We start from the raw sequence: 16,331 nt of genomic DNA on the forward strand, positions 1-16,331 counted from the left end.
CCACAGCCAGAAAGGCCTAACATCAACCCTATAAATGATTCAAAACCGCAGCAGGCTTTCCTCCGTTCAAAACATCAGGTGTTAATGTCGTCATTGACCTCTCATTGGGCATGGACTCCAGTAGTGGAAAAATGCCATATGTCTCTCGACTGGCCTAGCAACGCCTCACAGTCTCCCTAGAAGAGCTGGTGAGGGAAGTGTGGACATCTCTGCTAAGACTGCTGCCCCTGCAGCCCAGTTCTGGATAAGCGGACGAAAATGGATGGATGGATGGGTTTTTGCTCAATAAATGATGAGTGTCATTTCTTCTCATTTGTTGTTTATTGTATGTATGTATTAGTATACAGTATATAATAAATAAGTATAGCCGTGGTAACCTTGGTGACTTGGGTGACCACATTAGCAGACAGGGCAGCGCTGGCGATGTCCTCCAGTTTGCTTCTGCTGATGGCGGAGATAAAGTTCAGGTAGTATGATTCGTACAATTGGTTCCTCAGGTCCTACACACACACGCACAGACACACGCACAGACACACAGAGAGAGAGAGAGAGAGAGAGAGAGAGAGAGAGAGAGAGAGAGAGAGAGAGAGAGAGAGAGAGAGAGAGAGAGAGAGAGAGAGAGAGAGAGAGAGAGAGAGAGAGAGAGAGAGAGAGAGAGAAAATATTGAGTATTCACTGATTTTTACACAGGTTTTAAACATCAGGCGTAAACCTTCAAGCTAATATGCTTTTGCAAACATTAACATCTAAATGATCCTGACGATTAAATGGACCACTTATTTGTGTTAAATATCAACGCTCTCAATGCGTCACCTGCTGTTGCTTAATATCGTCAAAGGGAGAATTTGATAGCTTCCAGAAAATCTCAGATACGTATGGTTTAGAAAAAAAGGATTTCTTTAGGTACCTTCAAACTAGGACTTATTTTAATGATGAGATAAAACCAACAGAAAAATGTGAGGCCAATTTAATTGACATGTTTATTGACATGTATAAAAATGGCAACAATAAGAAACTTGTCTCAAAACTGTACTCCCGTATTCAATCTACCAAAAGTGACTCAACAGATAAGATTAGATTAAAATGGGAGAAAGAATCTGGATTGTCATCACAGAAGAAGACTGGTTGAACATGTGCTCTGTGCAGTCTAGCTCTACCAGCTCCGGGCTCTGGCGAGATTTTTGCTGGCGGAATTTAGTTAGGTATTTCATAACCCCTAAGTTAAAATGTAAGCAGACAGGGGAGACGGGCAGGGGTCTATGCTGGAGGAACTGTGGAGAACAGCTGGTGGATCATTTTCATATATTTTGGAGCTATTCTGCCATATTGGCAAGAGATCATGCAGGCAATACAAAATATTTTTGGTGATGTAATTGATTGCTCTTTCTCCGTTATTTTTTTGGGCAACATCGCATCCCATTTATTGGTGCGTGATAAGTACCTACTTAAAATATTGCTAGCAGCCAGCAAGAAAGCTGTAACGCGAAGATGGTTACAGGCCTCTCCTCCAACAGAGACAGACTGGATAGATAATGTGTCTAACATTCAAAATATGGAAAGAATGACCTTCTCAGTAAATCTATGGATGGAAAAATATCTGCAATACTGGGATAAATGGATTGTGTATGTGACCACAAGAGATGTCCACTGACCCACTTCTGTATGGACTGACATGTATCCCCATGAGAATAGGGTATGTATCAATGTATAGGTGACCGACTGCTGGTTGTATGTTATTCTGTATGTTTTTTTTGTGTATGATTTTTCTACAAAAATAAAGTATAAAATGCAAAAATACAAAAATAAATACCTGGTTAAAAAACCCATCAAATTATTTTCAATATGCTGATTAATCTACAAAAAATAGAAGGGAACTGCACTTGGTTTTATCATTTTCCAACACCCAGGGTCAGGGATGTTGATTAATGTAGACAGAACCTTTAGTCCAGGGCTGCTTTTAGCAGTTGTTATTCAGCATCTTTCCATTTTCACTTTCACATTTCACTGCTTTTGACATCATCTCTTCTCTTCTAAAACTTAAGAAACTTCTGTCTCAAAGCAGTGTTCACACACACTTGATGAATATCCTGTTTCAGTGTGTAGAATCACCTGACAAATCCTGTCGATGTTTTCCTCTGTGGGCATGAGAAAGTAGATGGCTGGAACATCTGGAATTGGATCTCTGTCTGAGTGAAGGAGCCTGGACACACAAACAGTGTTATCTAAATATAAAAATGTAATTCAGGATTGAATATGCATCCGGTAAATACAGCTAAATATCCAACTCTTTTTCTAATATTCTCTTTTTTACTCGTATGCTCCTCCTTGGAAGAAACACTGCCTAGTTTCTTGAGAACGTTTGTTATATTTTATTGACTTCTAATCAGAACAAAAATGGGCTTCTGGAAGGACTTTGATGAAATGTTCCACACAACATAGCATCTAATTTAAATATGCAAGGCATTTTCAATAATTAGCAAAGAAAATAAATGACCCATGTTTCGGAGAACCAGGGCTCAGTTCTTAACCTTAATGAACCTGGGCCACCTAACCAACAGGATATTTCTTCAAGGATAAACATCTGGAATCACTACATCTCTTTCTACTGTACAAACATCTGGAACCACCACATCTCCTTCTACTGTACAAACATCTGGAACCACTACACCTCCTTCTACTGTACAAACATCTGGAACCACTAGACCTCCTTCTACTGTACAAACATCTGGAATCACTACATGTCCTACTATACAAACATCTGGAACCACTACACCTCCTTCTACTGTACAAACATCTGGAACCACTAGACCTCCTTCTACTGTACAAACATCTGGAATCACTACATGTCCTTCTACTATACAAACATCTGGAACCACTACACCTCCTTCTACTGTACAAACATCTGGAACCACTAGACCTCCTTCTACTGTACAAACATCTGGAACCACTAGACCTCCTTCTACTGTACAAACATCTGGAATCACTACATGTCCTTCTACTATACAAACATCTGGAACCACTACACCTCCTTCTACTGTACAAACATCTGGAACCACTAGACCTCCTTCTACTGTACAAACATCTGGAACCACTAGACCTCCTTCTACTGTACAAACATCTGGAACCACCACATCTCCTTCTACTGTACAAACATCTGGAACCACTAGACCTCCTTCTACTATACAAACATCTGGAACCACTACACCTCCTTCTACTGTACAAACATCTGGAACCACTAGACCTCCTTCTACTGTACAAACATCTGGAACCACCACATCTCCTTCTACTGTACAAACATCTGGAACCACTAGACCTCCTTCTACTATACAAACATCTGGAACCACTACACCTCCTTCTACTGTACAAACATCTGGAACCACTAGACCTCCTTCTACTATACAAACATCTGGAACCACTAGACCTCCTTCTACTGTACAAACATCTGGAACCACTAGACCTCCTTCTACTATACAAACATCTGGAACCACTAGACCTCCTTCTACTGTACAAACATCTGGAACCACTAGACCTCCTTCTACTGTACAAACATCTGGAACCACTAGACCTCCTTCTACTATACAAACATCTGGAACCACTAGACCTCCTTCTACTGTACAAACATCTGGAACCACTAGACCTCCTTCTACTGTACAAACATCTGGAACCACTAGACCTCCTTCTACTGTACAAACATCTGGAACCACTAGACCTCCTTCTACTGTACAAACATCTGGAACCACTAGACCTCCTTCTACTGTACAAACATCTGGAACCACTAGACCTCCTTCTACTGTACAAACATCTGGAACCACTAGACCTCCTTCTACTGGACAAACATCTGGAACCACCACATCTCCTTCTACTGTACACACATCTGGAATCACTACATTTCCTTCTACTGGATAAACATCTGGAACCACTACAGCTTCTTCTACTGGACAAACATCTGTAACCACTGCATCTCCTTCTACTGGGAAAAAAACCCATCTGTAACCATGACAACTCTTTGAAGCTGAATGAACACTTAGAACCCCTACAGCTTCTTCTGCTGGACAAACATCTGGAACCAGTACAGTAAGTAAGTAAATTTTATTTGTACAGCGCCCTTCACAGACCATGGTCACAGAGCGCTACACAGTTACAATAAAAACAAAACACAGTTAAAAGATTCATACACATTTAAGTTTAAAAGGCCAAGACAACACATTGACAGTCATAACAGCCCCAAGACAATTAGGCAAAAGCCTACACAAGTTGCCTTTTGAAGGAGTCAACAGACTCCATCGAACACAGAGAGAGTGGAAGATCGTTCCAAAGCCTGGGAGCAACGGCCTGGAAGGATCTGTCTCCTCTGGTCCGGAAACGAGTATGTGGTACCATGAGCAGATTCTGATCCACAGACCTCAGAGCCCGAGCTGGGGTGTACAGCTCCTTGTGCTGGTGTTCTGTCATCTTTCTCTCAAACCAGAGATGATGTCTGAGCATTAACTGGATCAATTATAAACCTATAAATGCTTTCTCTTAAACTATCAGTTTGAATAGACTAGTGTGTCAGCTGTTTACCTGGCTTTGGACTCCAGGTGTGTATGTTTGTAATACCACCTGAGTAGGAGATTCAAGGAGAATGTGGACCTTTTACATTAGAGAAACCAAACTACCAAACTCTACAAACACACAGCCCAACACAGGAGAGCAAGAGAGCAACCTGAACCTCCTACTCAGGTGGTTTTACAACCATCCACACCTGGATTCATGTGACCACAGCCAGGTAAACACCTGACACACCAGTCTTCTAAAACATCTGGATGGAAGGGGAATAGTCTTCAAGAACCATGACAATGAAGTGCAGTTGCCTCGATTGCAGCTTTTGAGGATAAAAGGTGGATCGTTTTTCCTGTTCGGGACAGAAACTCTACTGAGACTCTACTGAGTTGAAGTTTCCATTAAAACAGTGAAAACAGAGTGTGTCTTACAGATGCAGGGTGACGCCCATGTCTCGCAGCTCTTTGACAGACAGCAGCGGGGAGATTATGTCCTGGCCGAACCGGTCGTATATCAACACCTGCAGAAAGGCACATGTTAAATGTCAGCTGAGGTTTGAAATGAAAACATCTGAACAAAAAGGAGCTCTGAACGTCCTCATGCTTCTGAACCAGAGATAAAACTGAACCAGAACCGAGGAGGCGGGATTTCTTCCTGAGTCCAACCTGTGATTTACAGAAGTGTGTTTCAATCTATTTTGAGGTACAGCATATGTTTTAAAAATGAAACAAAACCAAGCAGCACCCCACTCCAAAAAAAATACATGTATTCTTACCTCCACCTTTTGCCTCCATCACAACTGTCCTAGGTTCTGAAGGGGATTTCGTGGGACAGGGAAGAGTACCAAGAGGACCAATAATGGCAGTAATTTGAAGTAACCCGGACATTGCTTTTAGTTTTACTGGAGTGAAAAAGAGGAAGTTTTCCATTTCCTGAACTCTACAGCTCTTCATTTGTTAAGTTCTGTCACTTTCAGGACAAAACAGAGTCAATAATGTCAGAATACAGGACCACCAATAGACTTGTAGAACCCCACTTTTAATAAGACTTCATTTTTACAGAGCAGCCCAGCAGATGACGATGCTGTCCTGTCACTTCATCACATTTAACTGTGATTTGACGTGAAGCCTTTAGATTTTACTAAAAACTGCTCGTAACAGAGATGAGGAAACAGAAGAGTGAGGAGAGCGTTGGTGTGGTGTTCTACCTTCCATACTGGCTCAGCCGTCGTGTTCTTCAGAGGAGGAGTGTTGAAGTTCAGCATGCGCTTTAACCCGACTGCAGAAACACAAATATAACCTTTATGTTCAGATTATCCATTTATAAACTGTCCATTTCTCTCAAGACGCAACAAACACATGAGCAGCTGTGCTGAGAAAATTATAATCCTTTTAATTCAGCAAAGAAATGTGCTACTGGCTCTTAAACATGAAAATCACATGGTCTTTTTCTGTATCACTGGAAAGAAATTAATTCTTTTAATTTTCTTTCTATTGATTCTATTATCAATTAACTTCTTAAGATTCTCTGTCATGAAATGGTTCTGGTCCCATCTACAGCCAACCAGCACCCGATGTACAGAACAAGTCACAGCAGTGACGTATAGAGTCGATCTGATACCGAAACCAGAACCAGAAATACTCCACAATTCTGCTCAAAATTAGTCGGTATCTGAGAGCATTCACATCCATCCACCATCTGGTACCTGGACATTTTTACAAACAAAATCACAATTCTTACTCATTGCTCCAAAATCCAGCACAGGGAGTTACACAATCCTGCCTCACAACAAGAAGCAGCGACAGGTGAGTTGTTGGACTGAGCTGGAGTTCAGGCTGAAAACGGGGAAAACGGGGACGTCCTGGTTATTCCAGGGTCTCCAGAGGTGGAATGAACATTGATAAATTTAAATTAAACATTTGATTATTTAAGTTAGCATTTAATTCTCAACAAAACAATGCACTGTTTTAATCATACTCTCATACATTTTCATTGCTATGCTGATGATAAACAGCTCTATTTGTCTATGAAGCCAGATGAAACAGAACCGTTAGCTAAACTTCAGGCATGCCTTAGGGACATCAAGGACTGGATGTCTTTTATGTGCTTTTAAATTCAGATAAAACAGAGGTTATTATTTTATTTTTGGTCCAAAGCATCTTAGGAAGGGATTAGATGGTGTTGCGATGGTTTCCAGTGCAACTGTGAGATCTCTTTGGTATTATTTTTGATCAGGATTTGTGGTTTAAACTGTATATTAATCAGATTTGTAAAACAGGGTTTTTCCATCTCCGTAATATCACAAAGATTAGGAACATCCTCTCCCAGAGTGATGCGGGAAACCTAATACAAGCATTTGTATCTTCTATGATAGAAACATTACTGTAATGTGTTATTAGCAGGATGTCCAAGTAATTCTCTGAATATCCTCCAGCTGATCCAAAATGCAGCAGCGCATACCAACAGGAATCAGCAGGAGAGACCACGTGTCTCCAGTTTTAACCTCACTACATTGGCTCCCCGTAAAACTCAGAATCCAATTCAAAATGTTATTACTTGCGTATAAAACCCAAAACGGCTTAGCTCTGCCATATTTGCAAGACCTGATAGTACCTTATGTTCCTAATAGAGCTCTCCGTTCTCAGAGTGCAGGTTTACTCGTAGTTCCTAGAATATCCAAATGTAGATTTGGAGGACTTCTGCTATCAGGAACCGTTACTATGGAACCAACTTTCAATCTGGGTTAAGGAGGCTGACACCACCTCCAAACATTAGCATAAGTATATAATGTTTCAATTCAATTGTATTTATATAGCGTTTATTACAACAGAAGTTGTCTCTCGGATCTTTCCAGAGACCCAGAACATGATCCTCGAGAAATTATTACATAAACAATATGAGGTAAAAACTCCCCTAGTGGGAATCGTAGTTTTTTTTTACTTTATAAAGTGTTGAACTGTTTAGATGCACTTGTGTAGCACATTTTAAACACAAGGTGGTGTGTCAGGTTTTTCTTTCTTCTATATTTCTGATTATACAGAGGATGGTGCGAAGGACCCATGGATTGATCGTGCCACCTTGTGCTCACCTGGCAAGACCTCGAGGTGTCGGAGTCAGTAACTTAAAGCTGTTAAACCACTGCAAGATTTCATCGATGTGCTGCCTGCGGGAGAGCTACGCGACCGTCTCTTAAACAAAGTAACTCTCAGCATGTTCAGAAGCAGTTTCCTCAAGCCAGCAGACAATAACACTGAGCTCACAAAAACTATCAAAAAAAACATTCTGAGTTACATGACTAACATATACAGTGACCCTGTCAAAGACTAACTATTGGACATGGCCTCACTTATGGATCCCAGGTTCTGCACAACTTACATTCATCCTGAGAAGGTGAAACACATTAAGAAGAGAGCTGTCACAGAACTGCTGAAGCTGCCCACTGGCAAAACCACACCAGAGCCTGGACCAGCTGTGCAGCTTCACCAGGAAGAAGAAGAAAGAATAAGAAAAGCTTGGCAAGCCTCTTCCAGCCTCTTCCTCCCTGTCACAGGGAGACAGAGTTATAACTGAGCTGGAAGCCTGCTGACGCCTGAGATAAGTGAGGATGCTGATCCACTTCAGTGGTGGGAGAAACACGGAGACAACTTTCACAGGTTGAAAAAAATACCTCCCATAACCAGCAACGAGTGCCCCATCCGAGAGGCTCGTTAGTGATGGAGGGAGCATTGTGACGAGGCATCCCTCAAGCCAGAAGTAGTAAACCCTTTTGTTGTAGGCGCTCTTCATCATCGTTATTAAAGTTATTATTTGACATCGAGGAGTGTGTTTGTTCAATTCGCATTGTATAACTCTGACTTTCCCAACAAAAGTTTACCTACTACTACTACTATCTTTTTAGCAGAGGCTTTAATTCAAAGCGACTTACATCTGAGAGAACCCCACAAGCACAAAATCACATAGGAGGGTCAGACTGCTAAGAGTCCAGTTGGACACAGGTGCTGCCATGCCAGTGCTAGATTTAAATTGTTATTTATTTTTTTGTTCCCTTCCCACCTAACCCAACCCATTTATACAAGAAAGCTACGTCTAAAAAGACTTGTAAAATGCATGCAGCTTTCTCGGTGCTGAGTCCTGCAAAGAGCTGGATCTTCTGACTAATTCTAATGAGCAGTTTACTAGATGCAGAAGTGCTCTAGAAGTCTTTATCTTGCTCTGAAAAGTAGGTACAGACCCTGCAGATGGGACAGAGTTTGGTAGGTCGTTCCACCATCGGGGAACAATGGAGGAGAAGAGTCTAGCTACTGATTTCACACCACGTTGTGGTGGAAGCAGCAGGCGTCTTTCACTGGCTGAGCGGAGCGGTCGAGAGGGAGTGTAGCTCTGGAAGAAGGAGTGAAGACCTAAGCTTGACTTCAGCCTAGAATGCTCTTTAAATGTCACACATTAATCCTCCGCCACAGACCTCCTAAATGGGAGCATGTCCTGCTGCACCAGCCCATTCCTCCCGGGCTTCAGATGGACACACACACACCCCGACATGATCCTGGAGGGGCGAGTGGTGGAGGCTCACACCACGATGCTGCCTCCACCGTGCTGCACTGTTGAAACCAGGAGCGTGTGTGCTCCGTTCAGGGACTGTGTTGTATTGTTATTGTGACTTAGATGCAGATTAAATCACATTTTATGGTAAATTAATGCAAAAACACATTAGTGCCAAGGGCTTCACGTACTCTTCCTCTCGTCACTGTGTTAGGGTTGCCACCCGTCCCTTGAAATACGGAATTTTTACGTAATTGGGAATTAAAAGTTGCGTTCCGTATTGAACCAATACAGACACTTATTATGCTCTTATTTATTGATGTCATAATATACAGGTGAAGGTCGGAAAATTTGAATATATTGCAAAACTTTATTCGTAGTAAATTCAACTTAAGGTGAAACAAATGTATTATTTCCCACTACATGCAAAGTGAGATATTTCAAGCCTGTATTTGTTATAATTTTGGTGATTATGGCTCACAGTTTATGAAAACCCCAAATAAAAAATCGCAAAAAATGTGAACATTTTATGAAATCAAACAATTCAATCATCAAAATTATAACAAATAAAGGTTTAACATATATTGCTTTGCATGTAATGAGACTAGGTAAAATATTAGTTTCACCTTTTCAGTTGAAGTATTGAAACTTTTACACTATATACACCATATATTACCATACTTTTACACAAACATAGCATAGGAGCCTATTTCAGTTGCTAGTATGGTTGGCTGTCTGTACAGTCATGCGAGTTCAATGCTATTAAAGCACTTTAAACTTTAAATCAAAGCATTTTGTTTTTTTCGCATAAAATATATATATTTCTATGCAGTTTAGAAGTTTTGGGGATGTCCTTTTTTTGGCGTCTGCACTGCTGAAATCGGGGCGTCCCTTATTTCTATTTCTGAAAGATGACAACCCTACACTGTGTTGTGTTCGTGGCTCCAGAGGTGTCAAGTAACGAAGTACAAATACTTTGTTACCTTACTTAAGTAGAAATTTTGGTTATCTATACTTCACTGGAGTAATTATTTTTCAGACGACTTTTTACTTTTACTCCTTACATTTTAAAAACAGCCTTGTTACTCTATTTCATTTCGGCCTTTAAAAAAAACTATCCAGTTAAATTGCGCCATCCGGATAGAGTGAATGTGGTTGTGGTTGTGGTTGTTTCAGTTTTGTTCTTACATCCGTTCCCTCAGATTCCTGCAACTAAACTTGGATGTATATTCCAATAAAGGGTAGGATAAATGATAACATGCCTCTGAAGTTTGACTTTTTGCACCATTACAATACTTATAGGCAACTAGTCATCATATCTTCTGCTCTCTGAAACACATGTTAATGCTCAATAGTACACATATATGGTTCTTTAATATATTTGCATTATACTAAGATGCATTCATTTTCAATGGCTTTTGTCCTTGATGACTTTTTTCCCCCTTACATTACTTTTATACTTTTATACTTTTACTTGAGTAAAAAACTTGAGTTGATACTTCTACAGGAGTATTTTTTAAACTCTAGTATCTATACTTCTACCTGAGTAATGAATGTGAATACTTTTGACACCTCTGATGGTAAATTAATGCAAAAACACGTTAGTACCAAGGGCTTCATGTCCTCTTCCTCACTGTGTTGTGTTGGTGTCTCTAACACCAGGGTGATCAGTAAGTGATGTTTATATTGATCAGGATGAATGGAGACGTGTCTCTCAGCGTTAGCAGCTGGCTAACAGCACCGAGCCGTGTTGTGGGTCACCACCGTCCGTCCCCACACTGACCACGGTACCGTGACCTCTCCACGTGTGGCTGGACAAATATTACAGAGTAAACGGGGAGTAAACGCACCGGTTTCTGCCCCTGAAACAGAAACTCCAGCTAAACAGCTGAGCCGAGCCCAGTCCGGCTGGTGAGGCGGCTGTCGGCTGTTTAATGGCCGAACAGGACCGGCCCACTCCCGCTGTCAGTCCCGGGTTCCGATGGAGCTGTCTGCCCCAGAAAATGCACCTGCACGGGAGCAAAGAGGCACCTCCGTCTTACCTGTCTGCTTCTCCCGGACAGACGTCGCCATGTTTTCTGTTGTCAGACCGCGGAGCGGCGTGACGTGGCAGCTGTGACGTGGCAGCGCTTAAGCCCGCACAGACTAGTGGACGAGGAGAGGTCTCACTCCCCCCGGTTTCCTGGGACCAACGACCATGGGTGCAGATCCCGGGGGGGACGGGGGCCGGGGGACATGTCCCCCCCAATTTCTGAAAAACATGAATTGTCCCCCCCAATAAAAATACCCTAAATTATTCAAAATTGAACAAATGTATTTTCAGACTTAAAGGTTGAATATGTAGAATATTTATTAAAAATATATTTCTAAAAAAATAATACATCCACTGTGCGTTTTGAGGTGTACAGAATGAAAGTATTGCTAATCCATAATTTTAGTCTAGTCATTATTTTAGTCTGAATTAATATTTTTAAAATTTTTGACGGGCTCGACAATGACTTTGCCAACGTACTTGTTTAGGGCTCCATATTTCATCCATATATCAATTGATCGTGTATAAAGTAGTCCCATAGGATAAAAGGAAGATGGTGAGAAGAATTTGAGATGAGTAGACACTACATGCCCAAAACCCTTAAAATTATGATTTACGAATTACAGTTAAGTAAGCAGTGACACACACTGTTGGCTGTTTAGGACAAATAAACAAGAAAGGTAAGCACAATAAATGATTCCCTGTGCAGTATTTTTTGGCAAGCCTTTACCAATTTATGGCATGGTATGAGTTGCGTATTGGCAAAAAATTTTTAATTAAAATCACGTTGATGTCCCCCCCAATCCTGACATCGGATCTGCACCCCTGCCAACGACAACGACCATATGTTCAGAGAGAGAGCTCGCGGCCCGTGAACTAATAAACAAGCTTTGTACAGACCCCTGCAGTGGTTATTAAGGCCCAATCCCAATACACCCCCTACTTTCTTTCACAAATGGCCCTTTCGCACTAGTCCCGCCTCACCTCGGTTCTACCCGCCACGGCCCTGTCTTGCGCTTTTTCACTAGGGGCTGAGACGGGTAGAGCCGCTCCAAGCCGATACTTTTTCTGTAACCATTCTGGCGAGGTTCTATCCGGGCTGAGCCGGGACTATTTCTGACGTCACCACCCTCCGTGCCACTGATTGGTCGGGGGCGGGGCCGTCAGACGTTTGAATCAGGAAGCGGGAGTCAGCGCGAGAGCGACTCGCGGCTCGCGGCGATTTTATTATAAAGCGCAAAACGTCTGTTTGGTGATCCAACTCTGAGGTGCAGATGTTCATAAACCTGGTCACTGACGAGAGAATTAAAAAAGGGATGTAGACGGGCTGTTTTACTCTCAGCCGCTCGCCGCTCCAGCTGATTTCTGATCAGCGCAGACATGAACAAAGCGGTTACCCAATCAAGTACGTCACAGCAGCTTCACCCCAACCTGCCCACTTCTCCCCTGGCTGTGGAAAAACAAACAGGGACAAAACGGGTAGAGGCGTGACGAGCCGAGTCGGGCCGAGTAAGGACTAGTGCAAAAGGGCCATAACCCTACTTTCTACCACTAGCCCTCCCTCAATACCACTACCCCTAAAAAAGAAGGGACAGATTTTAGGGCACTTGAAATCTTCCCAGGGGCCTGTCCCAATACTCCCACTACTCCTACTTTCAGCACCACCCCTAAAATCAGGAAGCTGAGAGCCAAAAGCTGTTTTGATTTCAGCTGTAGCGCTGTTAATATGCCACTAAGTTTTAATATTTTTTCAGGCGTAAAAGTAACCATTAAGATCCCCAACATGGGCTCAGTTTATCCAAATAACGCCTGTTAAGAAATTTGATCTGATGTTTTTGGCGATGATAAGAGCCGCCGGCCCGGGCGCAGCAGCAGCCGGAGTACAGACGTGATCGCCGACGCCGGGTCAACCCGCGCCGTCGTCCCGGGGAGAAACCTGCAGCTCTGTGGAGAATTACCGCTGGCTGAAATAAATCATTTATGAAGATAAATGTTGGTTTAATAGATGAAATCTAACAGTTGTAGCTACGCCTGTTAAGAAATTTGCTCCGAAAATTTCGGGATTTCTGCCTGCCGGCTCCGGAGCTGATTTATGGTTCCGCGTTAAATTGACGCAGAGCCTACGGCGTAGGGTACGGCGTAGGGTACGGCGTAGGGTACGGCGTAGGGTACGGCGTAGGGTACGGCGTAGGGTACGGCGTACGGCGCGCGTCACCGCGTAACCTACGCCGTAGGCTCTGCATTGGTGTAACGCCGAACCATATATCAGCCTTTATTCTGGCGAGGTTTGAAAAAGACTTCGCAACAACGGGCAAACGAGTGATTATGTACATTCACTGAGTGAATATTATGAAAGTAAAATATATATTTCTCGCTAGAAATGTAATAAAAATGCATTTTTATGCAGAAACTAACTCAAAATATTGATTTTATTCACTAAAAAATAAGAAATGTCCACCATGTTTTTTTTTTTTTATTCAGACCGCAAATGACGACGAAAAGCATTCTGGCCAGATTCATAGCCACTACACTCATTTTCTCCACTACCTCTAGGTGAAAAGAGGAATTGGGACACCACTACCCTCACGGGAATGTGCAAAATTTAGGGATAGGGCTCAAAAGTAGGGGTAGGGGGAGTATTGGGACAGGGCCTTAATAGGTAAACAACAGGAAAATAAGATGGAAAAGGGTCAATGACGTGACGCCTATATTTTCTGAAAAACAGATTTTTTTCAATTCAAAAAAGGTTTAAATGGATAATAAAATACCATATATATGACTTAACTGTCCCACATATGGACTCACTTGAATTTTCCAAAATATACTAGTAAGATTTTGTTGTTGTTTTAAGCGTCAAAATGTCATGTCCGAGTCACGTCCGACCATGACTCTTGTTTTGAAAACTTTTTTTGAAATCACTAAATGTATTTAAATCAATCTTCTGCCCTATCTTGCATGATTTCCGAACTGTCTTGTAGTCCTGTATAAGATTGCAACACATTTGTATTTATATTTCCATCATAATATACAAACAAAGTTTGACTGATGATGTCCATTTTATGAAATAAAATGTGGCCATAAAAAAAAACAACAATTTCTGTATAATACTGAAAATGTGTAAAAAAAGATGTCAGAATGTTAAGGAAATTAATTTATTTTAATATGAATCATGGTTGCACCACATGCCTTTTTTTAAGGCTAGTGCCAATTAATCTTGACAAAAAACTCTGAAATCACTTAATTTTTATTTAATTTTTATATGAATTTATGTGTACACAAATTAATGTTTGAACTACTGCAATAGATATTCTTTTTTTTATTATTTTAAAATTGACCTGTTGAAAATCCTTATTCGTCATTGACCCAAAAGCTTACATGCTGCAAACCCAACATCAGTCTGTGAAATATTCAATTTAGTCCTTTACTCAAAATATGATCTCATCATTGTAAAATTTCATTTGCTCAATTTGTTTGCAGTTAGGTTTTTTGAGAAGAGTTGCTTAAAACCTTGTTTGTGTAAATGCTAAAATGAGTTGGTATGTAAAATATAGCAATTTTGTCTGGAATTTTGTTAACTTAAGTGTTAAATCATGTAAAATGATAGACTAAAAATTGACTCATTTATGCATTTTTATTGTTTATAAGGTTTTTGAAGTGTCTTTGTTCCAAGGCGATTTCTCCTCTCAGACACCAGTCTTAGAATAAACTCTTTCACAGGTGCAGATGAAGATGGTGAGAATTACACATGTAAGTGCGCGTTGATAAAGGTGTGGATATGTTTTCTGGTTATTTTTCCAGTATTGTGACGGGTCTTGGAACGATCCATGAAGTCAGGGGAACAAGGTGAGGGCAAGCAAACACCCACAATCTAACAGCAACAGCTAAACTCCATCCAACAAATCTGCAACATGTTTGTTTCCTTATAAATAGACTTTGGCGAGGGTAAGTTAACTGAAAATTAAATAAAACTAAGAAAGACATTACATTTCTCCAAATGTTCCTTCAATTATGTTAGCAGTGTGTGTATAAATTTTTTGTTCTGAATTTTTTTAATACATTCAAAATAATTCTTGAAATCGATTTGAAAAACAGGAAAGAAAAGTTGACCTTGGAAAATTTGGTTGTATGTACTGTATGTGGAATTCTGCAATTAGAATAATCAAGTTGTATTTTTCTATCTTTATCAATATTGACACATTTTGAGACAAATCTGTTAGTAGGGTAAATGTTATGTATCATTTTATATTGAACTTCTTTGATTTTATTGGAGATACCAATACAGGGGTTCACTAGTGCGCTCAGTAGTGCTGACGCACCAGTGTTGTTCGTCCCATCACTAGTCCACGCCACACCTGAATGCTCCGATAAACTGCCAAAACACTTGCTTTTCTAAAGGTCTGAGAACCTGCTGATGATCCGAAGCATCTGGCTGCACCTTACCCTCAAAGCATGTGGACGCAGTGACAGGATCTTAGTATTTTGGTGAAAAGCATACATATCTGTAATAATGTCCCATCAAGGATGAAAACATTACTACATAATCTATCAGAAGCAGGAAATCAATTTAAAAATCATTCATAGGACATCATATTGTTTACATAATGCAAGTGAATATTCAGACAATTCTGCAGCTTGGCTACATTTCTTTTATTTTCTGGATTAAAGTCAACATCGTTCAAAAGTTTTTTCACTTTCCAAAGTTTATATAACAAAATCTGTAAAACATGAAACAAACACCAAGAAAGAAAAGAACAAGCAGAATTCAACACGAAAAGAGAAAAAACAAACTGTACGATTAAAATGAGACAGAGATAAAAGGAACTCAAGGCAAAGTATAAAGTCAGCACCATAAAAATGCTAAACGTGGTTATTAGTTTATAGAAGAAGGACAAAGGACCAACAGCACCAATCAAACACAAAAAATTAAACATTCTAACAATAAACTGGGATGGATTAAGAGGACAATTCTGTGACTTTGGCTTCAGGTTGGTCATTGTTGTTCAATATTAAAACGATTATCTCAGTAAAGAATCAAACAGGAAGAAAAGTCTTGTATGTCATGAATATATGCTGAGACACGATTGCTTTTATAAACAAAAGATCAAAACATTGCATTTCAGTCCATCATCTGTTTACCTAGTGTTGGATTAATCCCAGGAGTAAATCTGAGGCAACACTGAAAGCATCTCTCCAACTTTAGGCTTCCTTTTCCGATCAA

General features: G+C 40.7%; 1 protein-coding gene across 1 annotated transcript in view; it reads right to left on the reverse strand.

Annotated features, from left to right (window-relative positions):
- The window catches only part of scfd1 (sec1 family domain containing 1), a 29,997-nt gene extending 18,787 nt beyond the window's left edge, over nucleotides 1–11,210 (reverse strand). The window contains exons 1-5 of the mRNA XM_061743766.1: nucleotides 11,124–11,210; nucleotides 5,750–5,820; nucleotides 4,974–5,062; nucleotides 2,110–2,200; nucleotides 378–500 (exon numbers count right to left, since the gene is read on the reverse strand). Coding sequence (XP_061599750.1) covers nucleotides 378–500; nucleotides 2,110–2,200; nucleotides 4,974–5,062; nucleotides 5,750–5,820; nucleotides 11,124–11,154 — 405 coding nt within the window. The 5' untranslated portion in view covers nucleotides 11,155–11,210. The remainder of the gene's footprint in view (nucleotides 1–377; nucleotides 501–2,109; nucleotides 2,201–4,973; nucleotides 5,063–5,749; nucleotides 5,821–11,123) is intronic.
- Nucleotides 11,211–16,331: the final 5,121 nt, after the last annotated feature.

The sequence above is a fragment of the Cololabis saira genome, chromosome 16 (assembly GCF_033807715.1).
Source record: "Cololabis saira isolate AMF1-May2022 chromosome 16, fColSai1.1, whole genome shotgun sequence".
Taxonomy (NCBI): domain Eukaryota; kingdom Metazoa; phylum Chordata; class Actinopteri; order Beloniformes; family Belonidae; genus Cololabis; species Cololabis saira.